Source organism: Pyrgilauda ruficollis, unplaced genomic scaffold (genome assembly GCF_017590135.1).
Source record: "Pyrgilauda ruficollis isolate IOZ18807 unplaced genomic scaffold, ASM1759013v1 scaffold142, whole genome shotgun sequence".
In the NCBI taxonomy this organism is placed as follows: domain Eukaryota; kingdom Metazoa; phylum Chordata; class Aves; order Passeriformes; family Passeridae; genus Pyrgilauda; species Pyrgilauda ruficollis.
Genome location: NW_024512766.1, coordinates 103,858 through 125,188, shown reverse-complemented (window position 1 = coordinate 125,188; position 21,331 = coordinate 103,858). Strand labels below are relative to the sequence as shown.

The following is a 21,331-nucleotide window of genomic DNA, read 5'->3' as shown; positions in this document are numbered from 1 at the left end:
GAGTCGTCAGAAAGGGGATCTCATTAATGCATATAAATATCTCAAAGCAGGTGTCAAGAGGATGGTGCCAGACTCTCTTCTGTGGTGCCCAGTGACAGGACAGGGAGCAATGGCCATAAACTAAAACAAGAAGCTTCACCACAACACGAGGAAGAATTTCCTATAAGGCTAAGGATGGCAGAGCACTGCAACGGGCTGCCCAGGGAGGTTGTGCGGATTCTCCCCCTCTGCAGACATTCCAAAGCCACCCGGAAACATTCCTGTGTCACCTGCTCTTGGTGAACCTTCCTTGGTAGGGGGGTTGGACTAGATGATCTCCAGAGATCCCTTCCAATCCTAAGGATTCTGAAATATATGCAAGAGCAGGTCGGGTTGGGGTGGGGGGGCGTTGATTAGACATTAGGACGAAGTTTTTCACCCAGAGGGTGGTGGGGCACTGAACAGGCTCCCCAGGGAAGCGGTCACAACCCCAACCCTGCCGGAGCTCCAGGAGCGCTTGGACAACGCTCCAGGCACAGGGTGGGATTGCTGAAGCGGCGCCGTGCAGGGCCAGGAGCGGGACTCTGACGTTCCCCGTGCTTCCCCTCCATGCCGGGACACTCCGAGCCCCGAGGACGGCCGTGCCCGGCCCCGTGAGGCGCTGCTGGAGCGCTGGGAGCCCGCCCGGCCTGGGGCGGAGCGGGGCGGCCGCAGGTGCGGGGCGCGGCCGGGGGCGGCCCCAGAGGCGGGCGGGGGAGTCCCCGAGACACCCGGGCAGGGCCGCATTTAAGGAGCGGCGTCGGAGCCTGGGAGTCTGGTCGCCGTGTCTACAGCCGCCACCATGCCCGTCAAAGGAGGCACCAAGTGTATCAAGTACCTGCTCTTCGGCTTCAACTTCATCTTCTGGGTGAGGCGTCCCGGGCTGTGTCCCCCGCGCCTCCCGGCGGGGAGCCCTCGGGACAGCGATGGAGGGGAGGGGAGGCGCCGGGAGCCGCGTTTTGTTTGCTTTTCTGATGCGTGGTTTTGGCTGTTTTCTCCACTTGCTGCCCCCCCCGAAAGGAGAGGGGCGTGGGCCCGGGTGCTCACCGCTTTATTTTTCATGTTTTTGGGGTTTTATCGTAAAGCGGGTTGAGGGTGCTGCCAGGCAGGGAGGGGGTGCTGGGTTTGTAGCTAGCCCGCCTCCACTGAGCATCCCCCAGCACTTCACACAATCCTCGCCCTGAAACTGTGTGCAGGTCGGGCTCCCTGCTGGTTTTCCCAGTGTCGGTATGTGCTCGTGGTGAGCCGGTTCCTCGCAAGCCCGCGGTTGTCGTGTGTGTGAACTCCTCGTGTTGGTGGGAACTGTGGCTTCCCTTCTGGTTTAATCTCTCGGAGCAGACCGGCACCCCTTGAGATCACGTCTCCGATGTGCTTCCTGGCCCCACTACGCCTTGTTGGCCAGGCAGCGTGAGAAAGCATGGCTGAGCCGAGTGGTTGGGTCTGTCTTCAAGCACTCGGGGCGTGGGCACCTGGATTTAGCGCTGGCTCCTACATGGAAAAGTAATACGGGAGCTGCTTGTGTGCCTGATGGATAGGAGCAAAGTGTGCATGGTTTAGAAAGCTGGATTTTCTCTGGGCTGTTTGCCACGGTGGCGAAGTGCGTGTGTGGCTGTGATGTGGAGGAATGAAGTCGGAGCTGCGGGAAGAAGCCGCGTCTGGAGTCAGTCGCAGCACTGCCCGTGGGACGAGTGGAAGTTGCCGTGTTAATAGGTGAAGTGCTCGGGATGTCTCGATGTCGAAATGGGTTGCAGCAGAGTTGAGAATACACAGCTGGGCTGCAGTTGAGGGACGTTGTGCAGAACTTGACCCAGGAAAGCATACATTGCCACCCGGGACTCGCTGGATCGTGAACAGGGCTGTCGCATTTGCAGGATTAGAGCTGATCAGAAAGAAGAGCCTGATAAAGCACTGCCTGAAACTTACAGTCAGTGAGGTTCTGAACTTCTTGTTAAAAGAGGCTGGAGTACTCGTGCTTTGCCTTGTGCTTGTTTTGTTTGTTTATTTCAAAGCTGCAGACTTTCTGCAGAGTATTTTATGGGACAGAAATTCTTGTGGCAACGGCATTGCCTCAAAGAAGCTCTTAACCTGAGCTTCACCACCTTGTTGTCTGGGGGTAGGCTGAGAATCGGGAGAGGGGTCTTGTTTAGCTCGGGATGTACCTGTTGCTTGGGAGTGTCATGGTAATAAAGTGCTGAGGCTTTACTCCTACCTTTAGGGGTGCTCGTGAATACAGAATTGTACTGGTGACAGAGTGGATGGAAGAAAAGTGGTGCTGCTGCCCAGAGGAGCTGAGAGATGTGGCTTTTCAAGTTGGCTTCTTGAGGCTGGCAGTATGCAGCTAGGATGTGGGAAAGAGGAAGAAAAAAGAATTAAAGGGAGATAAATAAATACATCCCAGAGATGGATTTCTCTGGGATGTATTTATCCAGGGGTTGGAGATCCCAGTAAGTGTCTGGAGGCCCCAAGAGGTAGTAAAATGCAAGCAGTTTGGCTCAGCCAGAGATAAGTGTGTGTTTGACCAGCTGGAGTGATCCTTGGCTCATGGGGACCACCACGTCATTGTGGCCTGCTGAAAATAGTTGGAGGGGCGTTTAGGGGGTGCAGTGTTAGCAAACCTTGTGTCCTCTATGGGGAAATAAAGTAGCTGTAATATCTTGGGTTATTCCACACTGAACAGCATAAAAAGAAAGGTGTTCTGGGTCTGCCAGCATTAAAAGGCAAGAACCACCCTAATAAGAAAAAAGGCTTTAATGTTTTTTTTTTTTATGGCTTTACAGATGTGAAAAGTCTGTGAAGTAATGGAAGTATGTTGACAAAACTTGTGCCCAAATGCAATTCTGTACCTGCTTTGTTTTGAAATAAGTTGACTCAAAAGGATAGGTCAGGAACTTCAGTGGTCTGCAGCAAACCTGCAGATGGCTGTGGTTGCCACGTTAGGTGGAATGTATTTACTTCCATCGGAGGCTTGAACAAGGGTAAGAGGAAGCAAAAAGGCTCAAACAGCTTGGTAAAGGAAGTTATTGAAATAAAAAAAGAAACTCTCAAAGTTGAAGCTATATCCAAAGGAAGGAGATAAAGGTTCATAAATGCTGGTGAGCCTAATAAAATAACAATAACGTTAGCCAAAGGAAAGCTTTAGGAGTAATTTGCAAAAGCAAACCCAAGTAACATACCCCTCTTCAGACACATGATGGAAAGGGGGTTTCTCAGGGAGTCCTTCCAGGCAGTAATAGCTCCAGGTATAAAAGTTTCGTGAGCCATGTTTGGCAGGACTTTGTTAAAATCTTCCCCAGTAAAATAGAGTTCTATGCCATAACCTGTCTTTGACTCGGAATTCTGCACAGGCTTGAGCTGACCTCTTGATGCAAGGGAGGTGAAACAGGAGGAGCAGCAAATGTTTGATTAACAATTCTCCAAGGTCACAAAACACTTCAGAACTCTTCAGTGAGTTGTGATTAGGTAACTCCCCCTGCTCACCATCCCTTTTCCTTGCTGGAGGGCTGGAATGCAGCAAATTGGAGGCTGGGTTTTTGCTTTATGGTTGCCTGGGATACCCAGAGAGTAGCACATGTGGAGTATCTGAAAAGAGCCTAGGAGAAGATTTTTTTAAAAGCTGGTGTACATGTACAGGAGGGACATTGGCTACTGCAAGGGGAAGTGAGACTTCATGAAGCTGCTGCCGTGGAGCCTTTAAAAGCCTGAATGTTGGAGAAGGCAAGAACTGAGTGATGTTGGTTCACTTCGTCAATGTCTCTTGGAAATCTCAGGCCTGTCGTGAAAACCAGGTTGTCCTGGAGTAAGATCCTGGCAAGAATGAGATGGCTGTTGGAGTGGAGGCAGGCCTGTGGTGAGGTGCAGCTCTGCTATTGAAGAGAGAAGCAGTGGTGCTGGTACAAACTCTGTGGTGGTCAGGATAGCCCTACCTCATCTGGAGGAGCACAGGGGTGCTGGCTGGCACCCATTGTCCAGGGTGATGAAGGTGATGGCTGCCTGCTGACACAGCAGGGTGAGATTCTCACCAAAGGCAGGCATCAGGTAATTCCCATGGGAAGCACCAGCAGGAAGCTGCCTGAAGATAGGAACTAAATGATTCAGGGGCAGCTGCTGCCATGGAGCAGTGAAGCCTTAGGAGAAAATAATATATGATGGCTTTACAAAAGCACCAGGTGAGTGCTTAGTGTCAACAAAGCAAAACCAGCCTCAGAAATGGACTGAGAGAAGATGGAATATGGTGTGTAAAGCTCCCAAAATCCATGGCATGCTGGTGTCCCGCAGTGCTGCAGGCTGCTCTGGTCATCTGCCTGTCTTGAGAGGATCACAGTGAAACTTCGTAATCTTTGGGAAAGAAAGAGGAGGGTTTCTGTTATCAGCAAGTCTGTCTTCAGCATGGAAATGTGCTAGAGATCCTTAGAATCAAGATTGTCCAGGCAGTAGGTAGGGCCTGACTGTGTTGAAAGAGGCAGTGAGCAAGAGCTATGGGATATTAAGCCAGGAAAGAGGACATTTTCAGAAGAAAAGTATCACTGTGAGGACAGTGGTGATACTGTCTCCTCAGCAGATGCTGAGGAATAGGTTGGTGAAGGGATACCTGGCTAATCACAGATTGAATTAGGTTGGAAAAGACCTTTAAGATCATCTAGTCCAACCTGCTAACATGGAGTTCAGCAGCCTTTTGTTAATTTTTCTTCTCTCAAGATGCTGTGTCTTGGCACAATCTTGAAGCACTCGACATGTAGCCCAGGAGGTTGGTCCTGGGAAACACTACCTTCTGTTCTGTTCTTTTAACCCTTCCTGAGGATCTTGTGCTTGATTGATCTGATGGCCTTTCTCCAGCTGGGAAGGCTGGGCACTAACACTGTATTCTCTGAAACTTTTGCGGCTTCAGAGTTTAGCTTAAATTGTGCTTGTGGCCTAAATGAAAGGAAGGGGACATCTTTGGATGTGTGCACCAAGTCCAGTTAAGCATGGATCTGTAAGTTTTGGGGTTCAGTCCCCTCTCTGAGGTGTAGAAATTAGGGATGGCTGTGTTTTCTCTTGAGATGGAGTGTTGCAGCAGGCACGAGGCTCCTTGCTGCTGTTGTGCTGTCCTTGCTGGGGCTGGTGATCTCCTACCCAGGTTTGCTAACAGCTCTGCTGTCTTGGCATGGCCAGTGCTGGCCCTGGCATCCCTGACAGTCTGCTTTCTAATAATACAAATTTGGGGGCTGTTTTGGGGTGTGGGAGGGAGGTGTCAAGCCTGATACAGAACTAAATTTTTTTTTCCCACCAGGCTGGCTTGAGCTTGGCAAGAAGTCAATGGAAACAGCACATTTTGTTCCTTAAACCTGAGCAGTGGAGTGGTCTTAGCAAAGTTGCCTTGGACCAACCTTAGTGTGAGCAATGCTGGATTGCCTTGAGTTGTGTAATGAGTGACTGCCTTTAGCTGTGCTCCCTCAACTCCCTGGGTTTGCTCAGGCTTGTTGGTTCTGGTAACGAAGTCTTTTCCTAGGAAAACTATGGGCTTCTGAGCAACTTGGATCACACCAGGCAAGTGCCTGCCTGTTCTCCCACTGGCTTCCTGCTGCTGAACAAAAGCAAGGTCTTGCATTGGTAAACTTCAGTGCCAGGTTTTCCCCTTGTGGATTTGTGGAGTATGAAGATATCTGCTGCTAATATTTATGGTTTGATGTATTTTAGGCAAGCAAGTGCTGTAGCACAGAGGCAGAGTTCATGTTGAAGTTTGGAGCAGTCATTTTCTTGCTGCTTTCCACTATTGGGCAGCTCTGTTGTCCTGACTTCCCACTCTCCAGAGCTCTGTGTGTTTTATGAATAAAATGCATTTGTGTGTTGTAGTGCCTGCTAAAGTAAGATCAGCAGAATTAGGCCTGAAGAGCCCTTTTCCTTCTGTAGCTTGAAGATAACTTGACTTTGTTTTGAACCATAATCTCAACTGCTTTTGTGCACCAAGAACAACAATTCAGAGGGTTTTTTCTCCTCCAGCAGAGGACTTGCAGGATGGGCAGGGAAATATGCATGTGTCAGTTAGTATGTATATATGCAGGTGCATATGAAGAACCCACAAATTAGTTGCTTTTGCTTTCTGTAATGAACTGATGCAGTTGCTGGCTACAGTGTGATAATCTAATGCTGCATGAGCTCAGTGTATATTGACTCCGGTAAGTTCTGTGGAGTCAGGAATTAAGTTTGGAGTATGTTGCCTTGAGAAATCTGATGTGAAGCTACTTAGAGTTCCAGCACTCCTGGATCCTATTTGCAATTCTAATTGCAAATATAGCAGACTGGTTTCTGAATAGGAACGTGTATGAAATGGGCACTAGTCTTGGCAGTGGTTCAGGAATTTTGTAATGCTGCTCCTACTGTACTGGAGCACCATTTTATTACAAAAAGTGCTGTGGCATTAACGTAGGCCACAACATTCTTGAAACTAGCTAAGCAGAAAAAAAATTCTTCCTTTCCAATCCACTATTTTCCAAACTAATTTGAAAATAGCTGCAGTTTCTTATATAACTGCAAGCCCCCATAGCACAAGTGTTAGGGGAGCTGTTTCAAAACTCTGAAAACCTGTGCTGTTGTGGATAACACTAATTCTGTAATTGAGGGTTTAGAGTGATGTTGAGCTTCACTTGTAGTTACTGTTTATGGGATTTTATTTATGGAGTACCAGCCAGTAAAAGGACAGAAACAGTTCATTACTACTCATAATGTTCTCAATTTCTTTGCCTGTGCTTTGCAACGTTATAGATCTGATCCTGGCTTTCTTAGTTCAGTCTAAAACAGTGAGAAGTAAATTCTTATAGAGTCAGATTTTTAGCTAAAAGTTCAAGTGTTTATGAAGATTATGACTTTTTGATGCCTTCTTGTCACATCCTGGTGTAAACCTATATATTGAACAGTAGTGTTGAGCCTGACATACCTTCTTACTTGAAGAAAAAAAAGAAAGTGTTGTGTTAGATACCATACTTAGCTGACAACACTGAAAGTAGTATTTATGACTGACTTCTTTATTTTCACATAATGACTTAACCTTCTGCTGGAGGTAATGCCATGAACTTGGTAGAAGTTGTATGTAAACTTGGCCTAAAGGTGTCAAAATGGCCAGACCCACTTTTTTCTGGGTTTTTTTTCCTGTTTTTTTTTTTTTTTCGGGGTTTTTTTTCGGGGTTTTTTTCTGTTTTGTTTGTTTGTTTTTTTGGGTTTTTTTTTTTTTCTGGTTGTTTTTTTGTTTTTTTTTTTTCCTTGGTGTAAGGGCTTTTTTTTACAGGCTTTGAGCCACTTATCAGGCATTCTTGAACTGTCTGATTTCTTCCCTATCCCTGCCTCTACCCTGTGGAAATGGAAAAGGGCTAGGGGAGGGTGTCTCCTTCCCAAAGCTTTGTTTGCCAGGACAGACAAAGGACTGTCTGAGGGCTTGGTAAGTGCTTGGACCTTGAGCTCCTTGAGAAGTGATTCTGCCTGTGGAAAGGTAGGATGCTGTAAGATGTCCGAGGCAACTGGGGTGCTTGTCCCTTGTCAAGGTGATTGTCTCTTAACAAGGGAACAAGGTCAGAAGGGACTGAACAAAATGATCCTTGCAAAATAGTGGTTAAATCCAAAATAAACTTCCCAGCTTTCCAAAATAGTGTCACACATTGTGCTGCTATGGGATGCGTTAACACAATTGCTGTTCTGGGTTTTTCTTTTTGTTTAAACCTCAAGGTTTTAATACGTGTTTACGGCATTATCATTAAATCTAAGGGTTTCCGGTGCAAGCCTTCTGCTGGGGGAGCCGTATCTGCAAAACCTCGGGTGTCGGAGCGGGGCAGAAATCCTGTGGGAATTTTGGTAGTGTTCAACGCTGAGGCACACTCTGAACTCATACGCAGGTTAGCCAGGGACTGTGAGGGGAGGAAGGCAGAGTGTTCTGTGTGGCGCCTGCCTCCAGGATACACAGGTTTTCTCTTCTCAAGTGTATCCTGACTGGTTCAGGTCCTTTGTTGGTTGTATCTTCTCACATGGAAGGCTGGGACACACTCTTAGATGTACCCAGAGGCCAAGCAAGGGGGACGCACCAGAGCCGTGGGATGGGTGAGACGAGGGAAGTCCTGCACAGGAGCCTCACGAGGGAACGTGCAGGGCTATGTAAGAAAGGAAGGTAGACCAAAAAAAGCTGTTTTTCCTGTTGCAACAGGCAGAAAGCTGCATGCGGGAGTGAGCTTTAGGGTCCAAGGGGGTGTGGTTGCATGTAATGAAAAAAAAAACAACCTGAGGAGCCTCCACAGGGCTAGGAGAGGAGTGGCCAGGTAGTTTTATCATTGTTGCAGCCGTGCAGCTCGAAGCAGAGCAGGAATGAGCTGGGAGTAGTGGTTGGGGAAAACAAGGAAGCCTGGTCTGCTGGAGTGGGAAGCCAGTAGTGTAATTGTGCCAGGACATGCCCTTGCTGGAAAATCACTGCCACAAACTTCTCCAAAACAGCGAGTAAGCAGTATCCCTTTAACTTCACTTTTTGTCCAGAGTGGAAAAAAACCCCAAACCTGAGCTCTTCTGAGCTCTTTTTGCTGTACTTGCCACTATAGAAACATAACTACTTACCTGTCTGATAAGCACACAAACCCATTCTCTTCTTTGTGTGTGTGAAGCCAGACAAAATGGACTACTTTCAGGAATACAGTGTTGTTCTTTTCCTGCTAAGTTTCTCTTTCAGCGCAGGATAGAGCTACTTAGAAACGTATTGCTCATCTCCTGTGATAAAATAGGTCTGTTAGGTGGGGAAGCCCCTTGGATTACCAAACAAAAACCCAACAATTAGGTTATCTGGTGATTTGCTTCCATGCAGCCGATGCTGGGGGCCTTGCACCCCTTTCCCAGGAAGGAAAAACACAGTTCCCAAACCATCCCAGCACAGATCCCATCTTGCTGGCATAGAGTGGGTGAGCGGGGAGGTGACAGTGCCTCAGCCTCTAGTGTGCCACACTGGCCACAGGTGCTGGCAAGTGCCCGTGGGGCTGTGCTTTTCTCTTCCTCAGAGGCTGGTGTTGCTGTGTCCTCGTTTCTCCCTTGTTTTGATGGAAACTTGAAGCTTCAAGTTTCTTGTCCTCTGCTTTTAAAACTGCCTTTTTTAGTTCAGTGGTCAGTCTGGGTAGGAAGAGCACAAACTGAGAACATAAGTCTGCTTTCCTTAAGAAATGGAGACAGAAGGTCTGTTATTCTTGCATGAAGGAGCTGCATTTTATTTCTCATCCACCATGCAGAGAATTATCACTCTGTTTAATTCTACCACTTTTTTTAGTGCTGTGCAGCAGTTCACTGGCATGAAGTGTTATCACTTTTCTGTGCTCCTGTAAGTCTCTTGTCTCCCTGGCACGTTCTTAATCTTTCCCACAGAGTGACTGCTTTTCCAAGGAGAAAACCTGCCGCGTACCTCTGTGTGGTGGTGGGGAAGAGTTAAATTTGTGTTTTGAAAGGAGCTATATTAGGTATGTCTCTCTGCCCAATGTGAACAGACCAGTTTGTTTCTGGAGGGCATTAACTGAGCCTTCTCCTTTGCTTGGAGTTTAAAGATTATGTGCATGGTTACAGTATGGCTTAAGAGTTTCTTTAGTTTTACAGTCCTTTTCTGTGCCCTGCTCCAATTGCAGAGCTCTCTACTCAAGCACTGGAACTTGTCAAGCTGTAAATAAATTTGGTAGGTGAGACGAGCTGGGTGTTCAGGCTTGTGGCTTCACAATTTGTGAGTTCCTGGCAAAACCAGCAGAGGCTCTAGGCTTCTTCTAATGATGGGGATCTGAATCAGCTATAAAAGCTGACGACTGCTGGACGACCAGGAACGGGAGCCTCAAGCAGAGTGTTATTAAATAGTGGGTGACTTAACAGCAGTCTCAAAGCAGAATTTTTTCCATCACTAAGCCTTTTTGATGTTTGAACAGAGGCACTGAGGTGAGATGAGGTGGCAAAGACTTTTTGAAGTGATGCTGCAGCCAGGAGAGCAGGTAGAGCAGCAACCCTTCTCTCTGTCAGCTCCCCTTTGCGCCTCTCCCTCCCCTCGGGGTGCAGCTGTGGCACAAGAAATTGAAATAATGATGCTGTTGTGGCATTCTGTGTCGTACCAAGGTGATCCAGCATAACTTAATCATATTGTCAGGGTAGCCCTAGCAAGGCAAGCAGGAGGTGTGTGCGGGTGTGCCTTGAGAGTAAGGGCCAGAAACACCAACAAGGCCTTTTGCTTAGGTCTGGAATCCTCCAGGTGGGTTTGGCTCTTTGGGTTGTGTGTCATTTGATCTGTTTTCCCAGCTACAGCCCTGCAGCTCCTCTTGGAGGCAGGCCTGGCACTCCAGTTCCTGCCGTACAAGAAAAGCTGGTTTAGGAAAGCTGGGGCTGTCTGTGAGCAGGAACTCTTCCTCAGCAGGGAGAAGGGGCTCACGGGCTCCCACCTCTCAGGTAGGCTTGGTGTGGAAGGGATGTGGCATCCTTGGGTGCTCACCAAGGGAATGCTGCCCATATTCCCACTAAAAATTGCCATTATTAAGCAGTTTCCAGTTTCTTAGAGGTAAATCAGTAATGTTTTTTCTTTCTGCAAGGACCTTCTTATCAGAGGTCAGGCCTTGTTGGGATTTTATTTTTGCTTTTCATGTGTGCTTTGCCTGGCCAAAGCACCAGACTTCATGAGCTTATTGCTCAATCTTAAGTTTAAATTTTTAATGTCTGCTGCAGTGTTTGAGATTTCTGTCCACATCTCACTTTTGTAGAGCTTTTTTTAATAGTTAAATGGTCTTCAAAGGAAGAGCTGAGAAGCACACTCCAGCTTTATACTTTGTCCTGGTTTCTTCATTTTTTTACATGCAATAAAACCCCTGCTTTTTTTTTTTTCTTTTTAAAGGAGGATTCAGTCTCTTCAAAGCAAACTCTTGCCATTGGCCTTACCAGAGTGCAGTTCCCTCTTTCTTGCAACACTTTCGGTGGCTTTCACCAGATGTTTCATCCATAGGCTAATTTATACACAAAGTGACTTGCTGCAAACACAGGCACCAATGTTAAGAGGACCCTGGAAGTATGCAGGCAGAGATGATAATGAAATAAAAGTAAATATTACCTAAAACTTGATTGTATTGCTCCAGATCAGCAACGTTCTACTGCTGCAGCTGGTATTTTCTTATTCCTGTCAGTGTGGTCACTTAATGGGTTGGTTTTATCTTGTTTGGCAAGAACAGCAGTCTGCTTGAACTCCCTTCCATGGTACACTGAACTCTCAGCAGTCTGCTTAATACGCTAAAACTTCCAGCTGGCCTTACTAGGCACTTTTCCTTGTGATACACTTGCTCTTCAGTATGAAGCTTTAAGGTCACTAAGCCATGCAGTGTCTGCATCCACCCAGAATAAAACAATGTGTGTAAGGATCAGTGTCAATACTGACACTTGGCTAAACCGTGGATATTTTCAGAAAGGAACAAGAATGGCATTGTTCTCCTGTGGGATTGGAGTTTATATTATGTAAATAGCTCTGTCAACAAGGTGCCTCATGTCTGGGACTTTGTTCATGTGTTGATATCCCCATCCTTTTATGCTTGTCCTTTGTCACCAGCTCTTTAAATAAAAGCTGTATCCTTTGTTTGCTTCTGATTTTGTTATTAATGCAAAGCTGGGTGGATTAGTTGGTATCCTTTAACAAGCCTTCCTTTTTCTTACAGCTTGCAGGGACAGCAGTGCTTGCAGTTGGACTATGGCTTCACTTTGATTCACAGACCAAAAGCGTCTTTGAACTGGAACCTGACACAAAGTTTTACACAGGTAAGCTGGGGGATCACGCAGGAGATAGGTCACACTTTTGTGCCATGATTTCCAGGCTGCTCAGAAACCTTGGCCTTTCTTAAAGGATAAAAAGGCAAAACAGCCCTAAACAGCCAAAAAGCAGCTTCCCCTGGCTGGTGTTGGGGGCAGCTTCCCCTGTGAGCTCTTGTACAGACAGCAGTGCTGCCATGTGAGTGGTTTCTTGGCTCTTCAGCCTTTTTCCCACAGTAGTTTGTCTCTGCTGCTGTCAGTAAACATTTTGTAATCCCAGGGGCTCCTGGAAGACACAGAGGATGTTTCTTCCTGATGCTTATCACCATATGCGTCAGCAAAGTTTCACGCTAAACTAATTGAGTAATTAATATTTTTTCTCCAGAGTGACCAGCCTGAGCTTACCCAAAACACAACTCTGTTGCCTCATCTCTCAGAAGGAGCACGTGCACTGTTGTCTAACTCTTAAAGCCCCACGTCTCCTAATACATCCTGAGCTGAATGGGAAGAATGCACAAGTATCTTGGTATATATGAGAATTATTCCAGCCAGCATGGATCAATGTAGCTTTAGCTAGACCATGTGGAAGGTGTTTGTAAGGTCATTAATTAGGAGACACACACATTTTTAGTTTGTTAATGTCACAGGAATTCCTAAATTAACTGGATTTTATCTGAACTTCGATTTTGATCTCTACAGTCACTTTTAAGGTTGGGCAGGGGAACACACATAATTTGGTTATTGTCACCTGTAGGTGCTCAGACCCTTGGAGCACCTCTGCTATGAGGAAATGCTGAGGGAATTTGGATTGGTCAGCCTGGGGAACAGAAGATTGGGGGTGACTGGACTGTGGCCTTCCAGTACCTGAAGGGAGCCCACAGGAAAGATGGAAAGATACTCTTGACAAGAGCCCGGAGTGACAGGACAAGGGGGAATGGCTTCACACTGGTTTAGATTGGATATCAGGAAGGAATTCTTCCCTGTGGGGGTGCTGAGGCCCTGGCCCAGGTTTCTCAGAGCAGCTGTGGCTGCCCCATCCCTGGAAGTGCCCAAGGCCAAGCTGGATGGGGCTCTGAGCAACCTGGGATAGTGGAAGGGGTCCCTGCCCATGGCAGGGAAATGGAATTAGGCAGTCTTTAATTAGGCACTCTTTAAAGTCTTTAAAGGATAGCTTCATCTTTCTCTTGCCAAAAAACTGGCTCCTGTCTCTGGTTACTCAGCTGTGACAGCTCCCAGGCTGGAGTCTGTAGGTCACTTGCAAGGAGGTGCAATTTAACGTTGCAGCCTCTTAGTCCTAGGGTGACCTGTGCCTGCAGGGAGTACTGTTAGAAATGGTGTAGAGGCCATAGTTAGGAATAGTGAGATGCTCGTGGGACTTCACAAAGAAGCTGCAGGTATGCAGACAGGTTATGTGTGAGAAAATTCGTGGTTTATACTTGATATGATGGCATCTTAGCAAACTGGGTGGTTCTTAGAGCTGCCAGGGAGATTCCCAGACACTTCTAAGTGGATCTCAGAAAAAGAACAGAAATCTAAACTTGGCTGTTGAGCTGAATATTTAACAAGTCTTATTTTGGGTAGTCTAAAACAACTCTTTCACCTCCTAAAACATAAAATGTTTATGGTGTGATGCTTAAGCTATTGGCTGGATGCAGCCAGTGGAACCTGCTTGAAATCTCTGTAGGTTCAGCTGAGTTTTAAAAAAAAGCTCAGTAGGAATTTCTGCTTTAACATAATTTTCTGGGAGTAATTACTGACTGCAGTAAGCTACAAAGCAAATTACCTCAAAGGCTTTCTGTACAACTCAATTTGGAATAAGTGGTACTGATGGACTCTTTCCTATTTTTTCAAAATGGAAAAAGGTTAAGCTGAGGTTAAAAAGTCCATATTGGAATTTCCTCCTGATAAGAAATGTCAGGCTTAATCCCTTACAAATGCTGCATCAATGAGCTGTTTATTTTGGCAGCTAATCTTTTTGGTTTGCATCTAGAATACCTAATTTGCAAAAGCTTACATCTAGCTCCCTTTAATTGGTATTGAACTGTTTTTATGTCCCCATTGATAGAAGTGTCCTGCTTGTTTCATGTGCCTTGTGCTGATTCTTTGATGCTTCACCACCCCTGTAATACCATCCTTTGGGAGTTTTGTTGCTCACCATGTCTTGCTGCTGTCTCCAGCTCACAGCTGTGATGATTAGGCTGGTTGTTCCCAAGTTCAGGATCCAGAGGCTTTGACGTAAATGGAGCCTTTTACCTCAGAAATGTTGGCTTTTTCTTCTTCAACATACTACCTTATTTCTGCGTAGAATTGTTTACAAGCTCTGACACTTTTTATAACCTGAAGAAGCATCTGCTTCAAGACTTTGCAGTTGTTGATAAATCACTATTCCAGTTGTCTCTAATTCCAGTTGTCTCTGTCTTCACCTGAGGAGAAGTTGATAACTCTTGGCTCTGAGCCTGTTGTAAAAAGTGTCTTACAGGTTGTCTTAGATGGCTTTATCTTGCCCATTTTCTAAAGCTTGTGAAACTGCAGTAAGGGTACACATTAATTGTGTCAAAATGAAGGTTTTATATATCAATTTTTCAGATGCATTTGCTTTGAAAATTAGGCACAACCCCCTTTTTTTTTCCCCTTGAAACACCTCGGTAAAGAAACTTAAACCTTGGCAAAAGCTATCAATGCTATTTGTGGAGCAATTAATTTCATACCTTGCTGCTGAGACCTCAATGACCTGCACACCTTTGTTTTCCTCCTCCCTAGGTGTTTACATCCTTATTGGAGCTGGTGCCCTTATGATGCTGGTTGGTTTCTTGGGATGCTGTGGTGCATCCCAGGAATCTCAGTGTATGCTTGGCCTGGTAAGTGCTCAGGGTAATGCTTAAATTCTTGAGCAGCATGATGAGAAAGGAAGGAAAATACTACTGTGTAGTTCAAGGGCAGCAGATTGTGGACCCTGAAAAATTAGAGTGTTTAAACTCATGGCCACCTACATAATGCTAAAGTGTTAAATAATAGTTCTCATTTCTGGCCTGAAATCCAGATGCTCCTGCTGCATTTGAACAGAGGATGATATCAAGAGGCTGGATGTGTCTGACATACACTGAAGTGTCAAGGCTGGGAGTATTGTGAACACAGAACTAAAATATTGATAACAGCAGTGCTGTCGTTGCTAGACAGTTCATCCTGGACTCTGACGGTGGTGCAATCTTTAATCTCTTGAGACTAGAACTGTGGTATTTGGTGCTTGAAACAGCAAGACTCTACTGTTCATAATCCCAGGCAGGACGAGCTCTTCTAGTTGACAACTGCTCTGCAAGCCAATTACTGGAGAGCAACGTCCTTGTTTTCAGACGAGGCGGGAGGCAGTAGAGCTTACTGGGTTCATGCACGTCTGTGCACTTGCATAACTACTCATCCAAATAACCAGAAGACTTAGTTAATAAAAGTCAACTACTATATGTAAAGGCTGATCTCTCCTGGGCATTCAGGTCCTATCCAGCCAGCTCTGGACCCTTGGCCCCTCGCAGCCTTTACAAGGACAAAATTAAAAGACTGGAGGCGCTCTTCTCCTCGGGACCAAAGTCCTACTTTATTCCTTGATAGGAGTCACCTCAGGATCCAGGCAGTGTCCCAGGGGGAAAAGAGACTTGGGGGTCTCCTCCTGAGCGATTTTAAGCTCAAGGGAAGGAGCCAGAGCCAATGGGATACAAGTGAGGAAGGGGCGAGGGGAGGAGTAAAACTGGGACAAACCATTACCACTGGGGCTTAAGGGGGGAGGGGGGAAATGGGACAAACCATGTGATCAGTGCAAATTACCAAACACTCTGCAAAAACAACAACTAGGTAAACTATTTAGTGCAATACAACAACTATAGCCACTGAAAGAACAACTCCCCTTCTGTGTCACAGAAGAACCTAAATTCAAGTATTTGTTGCAAAATTATACCTCTGGCCCTTTCCAATTCTGAGTATCTCTTTAAAGTGCTCCTGAATGATACTGGTGTTTTGGATCCGGTAATCAGTGAGAGACAAAACACTTTCATTTGTGTTTTATGGGATATACAACAAAATGACCATTAGCACTCTGGGAGTTGGTGGTAAGCTAGGAATTAAGTAATGACTCCTAAAGCAACAGGAGTGACAAACCAGAATAAAGAATAGGTGCCAGCTGTTGTGGTGTGTCTGAATGACTTATACAGCTTCAAAGTTGAAGTTAACAGATGATTGGCTTTAATTAACACTGATCAAAAAGCAGGTCTGGTGCTTGGAGAGCGCTGCCAGACTTTCCGACGCTCCTGGGAAGAAGCGCTGACCCTTTTTCCTGGTGTTACCAATGTCTCAGACTTCCAACTGCAACCTGGTTGAGTGACAGCTCCCAGAAGTCTGGACGAACTTGCAGCGTACATGTGTGATGTTGGTTTGTGGTGCTGTGGCCTTCACGAATAACGTGGTCTTTCTTTTCTAGTTCTTCTTCTTCCTTTTTGTGATTTTTGCCCTTGAAATTGCTGCTGGGATCTGGGGATTTTCAAATAAAGAAAAGGTAGGTTGCTCTTAAAAGTTGGGAGTGGTGGGATGCTGGAACAGGTTTCCCAGAGAATCTATGGATGCTCCATCCTGGTACTGTCCAAGGCTGGGTTGGATCGGGCTCTGAGCAGCCTGGTCTAGTGGAACATGTCCCTGCCCATGGCAGAGGTGCAGGACTTAGGTGCTCTTGAAAGCTCCTTTCTGACCCCAATCACTCCATGATTCTATGAGTGTGCCCACAGTCAGCAGTCTGCTGACATCTGTACCAGTACAAGTCAAATCCTTATTACCCAGGGAGTTTGGGGGAGAGGGAAAAAGGCTGATTCAAGCAAAACAACACAAAAAAAATCTAACTGTAATATTTAAACACAAGACTGTAGCAGGGAAGCCAGAGTCCAAGAGGCTGTTGCATGCTAGAGGTGCCCTCCAGAGAGTACCTGACTGAGCTGTGAGGTGAAGCAGGCTGGCTGGGAGGCACTACCACTTCCAGAGAGGAGCTGGGTCAGCTGACAGCTGCATGTATCTGCACCTGAAGCATGACTGATATGGCTTGTTCCTCCCAAGCAGTCAAGATTCTGTCTTGTTTCAAAATCCCATGCTTAGTGACCAGGGTTGCTTTTCTGCTTGCATTGTATTACACAATGGGGAAATATAGAAACTTCAGTTTCTATACAGTACAGTAGAATAGGGAATATTTTTGGGCAGCCAGTGGGCAAAGAGTTGGTTCTCTCACTCCTCTTAGAAGGTCAGAGATTTGGAAGGGGAAACAGTCTTACCTCTTTAGGTGTGGCTGTTAAAGTGAGTGTACAGTTATTTCTCACCTGAAACAAGTGAGCCTTCTGTCCACCCTCTGTTTGTACATGGCAGAAGAATGGGTGTTGTAGGCTGCAGGAGTTTTGATGACTGACTTGCTGAAAGCAAGTTTTTCATAATTAATACAAGGTATGACATTAACACACAATTGTTAGACAAATCTTTGCTTTTCCTTAGATTATTGATGAGTTAAAGGAGTTCTACATGGACACCTACAGAAAGAGAACTCAGACAAGTGCCAGAGACACCCTGAAAGCATTTCAGTTTGCTGTAAGTATATGGTTCTGCTTAACCTAGACAGTAATGCAGCTGTTCCTCACACTGTTCTTCATGCTACCTAGTCCCCTGTACAAATTTTTTACTAGTTAGAAGAAACCAAAGATTGCAGAGATGGTTTTGTGTAGTATAAATAAATTCAGGATATCTTTTTTTGTCCCTCTGAAGTGTCTAGAACTAGGTGGTGGTGGTTGTGTGAGGGGTTCAGCCTTGTGTCTGTAAGGAGCATAGGCTGTTGCCAGAATGATTTTGTGTGTACTTAAAGAGGTCTAGCTCCTCCTTTCAGAACCTTGTCCTTTAATTTAAGGCTTGTTAAAATTTGGTTTATAGCAGTCATGTGACAGGACTTGATCTGTAATAAAAACTAATGTAAATTATTTCCTTTTTTTTTTTTTAACAGATTGCTGAATAAAAATAAGGATTGTTTAACCTGAGTCTCTTTTTGTGTCTTTTGTTGTAGCTAAACTGCTGTGGCCTTACTGGAGCTGTGGAGCAGCAGTACATGGACACCTGTCCAGCAAAGACACTGTCTGAGTCATTCTCTGTCAAGGTAAAACTTGATGTAATTCTCCATCAGCTCTGCCCAGTGGGTAGAATGAGAAACGCACTTCAGGAAACCCTCCCAGTCTGTGGGAAATGCCCATGTCACACTGGTGTGGCAGTCTGTCTGTGATCAGGCTGGTTATGGAAAACAAACCCACTATTACCATGGAAAGAACAAGCAGGAAGTGTGACCTTGCTCAGGAAATGTGCAGTCTGTGTGTCACAGACTCACTGCTGGGGTGGGCAGTGGAAGAGCAAAAGTTTGCCTAAAAAATACCCTCACAGTGCCTTGAGAGCTCTATTCTCCTCAGTGCATTTTCCTGGTTCTTGCTTGGAGCTGTCAGCTCCCTCCTGGTTAGGGAGAAGTAAGAGTTTGGGGTGGTAGCAAGTCTAAAGCTTCAGCAAGGACAGGGAGCGGGGTAAGGCATTGGTAGCCTGCTCAGGTGAGTTGGTGACTGTGAAGGCAATTCTGTGAATGAGGTTTCCCTGTTGGAGTATTGCTGCAGAGGTGCCTGTATAAATATACAAATAATAGGAGAAAATACAAATAATAGGAGAAAACAGCTTTTGTAGTTTTGAACCACCCCTCTTCCTCTTTTCCTTACAAACATCCTGTGCTCTTGCTTTATGCTCCAAGATGATTTGTATGAGTCCTTCTATGGTTCTTAACGTGCAGGAATTCTGACTTGAGTTTTTTCAATTTAATTGACAGTTCACGTATCTGCCCACATGAGACTGTTCAGTCTGTATCTTTAGTCCTGTCCATGCAGTCTGAGTTGGAGTGTGTGGGAGTAGCTGAGACTGCGCACAGGTTTTGTTTCTTTTTATTCTGCTGTGTATTTTAGCTTTATCTGTTGATTTCATCTTGTGATGCCCATTCCCATTTTCAGCTGTAGAAAAACAGTGGATAGATTACAAGATCAAAGAAATGTAGTGGAGTGTACCTCTAAGAAGCAGTGCTGTTCTGATTGAACTGGCTCATTCTTACCAGTATATCCCTTTACTCTCAGATACAGTCTTTCTTTCTAGACTGGATAAAGAACAACAACATAAAAAGGTAGCTTTCAGCAGCTCACTGATGTTTGCTGCTGAAACAAGTAGGACAGAAGCTGGGATAAGACTTTGACCAGCTACCAGGCTCTTAAAGATTTATACCTCTGTAAAAGTGCCTTGTTCTTCTTATTGGCCAGCATGTATGTGTCTGTTCTGGGAAAAGGACTATACTTTCTCTTTTTTTTTTTTTTTTTTTTAAGTTGCAAGGGTAATTCTTTGTCCAGGGAACATTAAACTGGCCCCTCTATGAATCTGCTCCTGGCATGGATCCTAGCCTAGGTGTCCTGCTATTCCCATGCACTGTGGGTTCATGAGGTATCTGCAAAATTACAGTAGCAATTGGCAATATCAAGAATGGCTTTAAATCTGATTTGATAAGGGATGAGCATCATCTGAAGTGCTGACAGCCAGATTGAGAGGGGAATCCTGCTGTAGTCAAGGTGCTGTTAACAAGTCTGAGGTACTTGAAGAGTAGATTTAAACTTCTCCACCAACTCTTGTGTAGGACCATCCCTGGCTCTCTTTAAGGATGTGACAGTAAAGGCCAGATCAAAGCAGCTTTTAAAAGATGAGTCTTCAAATGAACCTTGTGCATGTAAAACACTAATGAACCATCTGTTCCATTTCAGTCCTGCCCTGATGCCATTGATGATGTCTTCAAATCCAAATTCAATGTCATTGGAGCAGTTGGCCTTGGCATTGCTGTAATGATGGTGAGTTTCCAGTTTATTTAGAGGGTGGTCAGAGGATACACAGAGCAGAAGTCTTGTAGAACAATGCCTGGCCCTGCAGCTCACAAGGCCATTCCACTGAGGACAAGTCACAGCAGGATCAGGGTGTGTGCTGCAGGGCCCTGAGGCAGTGCAGAGGCTGGGATGTCTCAGGCTTTCCTGCTTCTGTTTTGGATTCAGATCTGCCTCCTTGCACTTTCAGCAGTGGTGAAACCTTATCAGCAATGTGTGTAGATACGGAGTGAAGATGTATTGGTCATGTTGCTGGCCCACATCTTAATCCTAATATCTGTTAGGGATTCTTCTTCTCTTTCCTTTATAACAATTACAGGCTCTGCTAGAGGGCTGAAATAACAGGGCTGCTAAAAAAACTTGCACTTGTTTGACCTCTCTGGAGAAAAGCACATGTTGGGATGATCAAACCTTTCTTAGGAGATATGGCAGTGGTTTATAGCTGCTGGTGCTGTGCTAGGGCCACAAGTTGGACCTGAAGATCCTTGTGGGTCCCTTCCAACTTGACATATTCTGTGATTTATTTTCAAGTACTGAGGTGAATGGGATTCCTGGGAATGAACTTTGGGGATTGGGGGGTGGGGAATGGCAGAGTGAGGTGTAAAAATACAGAATAAATGTGACCTCTGGGCTGTGAAGAGCAGCTTGTCCTCATGCTGATGAAAGCATGTTTGCTTTCCTGATTTCTAATCTGTTTGCTTTCTTTCCAGATTGTTGGCATGATATTCAGTATGGTTCTGTGCTGTGCCATCCGCAGGGAAAGAGAGATGGTCTAAGAGCTGTAAACCTGAGATTCCTGCACTATAAAAATCCTCACCATTAACTTCTGCGTTCTGAGAGCATTTCTAAAATGTTATATATTTGTTACCTTTTTAATGCTTTATTTGGTACTGATGTAGGTTTGCTTTTTACGTTACAGGTTAAAACGATAAAGGTTTATCTGACTCAAGACAAACATTGTACATAAAATATCTGACTTTATTGAAACTTGCATAATTTGGATGTAATTTATGTTGGAGACAATTTGATACTTAATAAAGACTAAGATGTATTGTTTGTGGGGGAGAGAAGATGTTGCTATGTTGATTAATCCCACTGTTCGATGCATAGCAAGGAGTTGAAGTTGTATAACATCTTCAGTGTTTTTGGGATAACGCAGGAAAGCACTCCTATTCCAATGCCCCATGTTGGAAGGGAATGGGAGATGCTGTCAGAGCATGTCAGGGAAGGTGTGGTCATTCCTCTTTCCTTGGTGTGTGTGAATGAAAGCAGGTCTTAAATACATTCCTAAAATGTCACTGCTGTAACACTTTTACTGTCACCTCCCTGGAGGGTGGAGAAGGCTGGCTGTCACACAGGTGATGTGCAGGCAGTGATAGCTCGATGCAGCCAGGCTGGGCTCTGTCTTGGGGCCAGCTGGGCTTCCTGACATCAGCCTGTCTGCTGCCACAGCTGTCCCCAGGCATGGCCTTGGGCCCTTGGCAGGGCACATTGCCTAGTGAATGCTCAGGATTTTTTCGCTGGCCGGCTTTTGGCTTTGTTTTCCTAAAGCCAGTGAGGTGCAGTCTCAAGGGCTTACAACAAGTGTGCCAAATCTCAGGTTTCCAAGT

General features: G+C 45.6%; 1 protein-coding gene across 1 annotated transcript; it reads left to right on the top strand.

Annotated features, from left to right (window-relative positions):
* The first annotated feature begins 712 nt into the window (after positions 1–712).
* On the top strand, positions 713–20,777 carry CD9 (CD9 molecule). The gene is made up of 8 exons (XM_041460356.1): positions 713–886; positions 11,679–11,778; positions 14,530–14,627; positions 16,235–16,309; positions 17,284–17,376; positions 17,843–17,932; positions 19,608–19,691; positions 20,432–20,777. Exons 1-8 carry the CDS (start codon positions 821–823, stop codon positions 20,495–20,497), a joined length of 672 nt encoding a protein of 223 aa, XP_041316290.1. The 5' UTR covers positions 713–820; the 3' UTR covers positions 20,498–20,777.
* Positions 20,778–21,331: the final 554 nt, after the last annotated feature.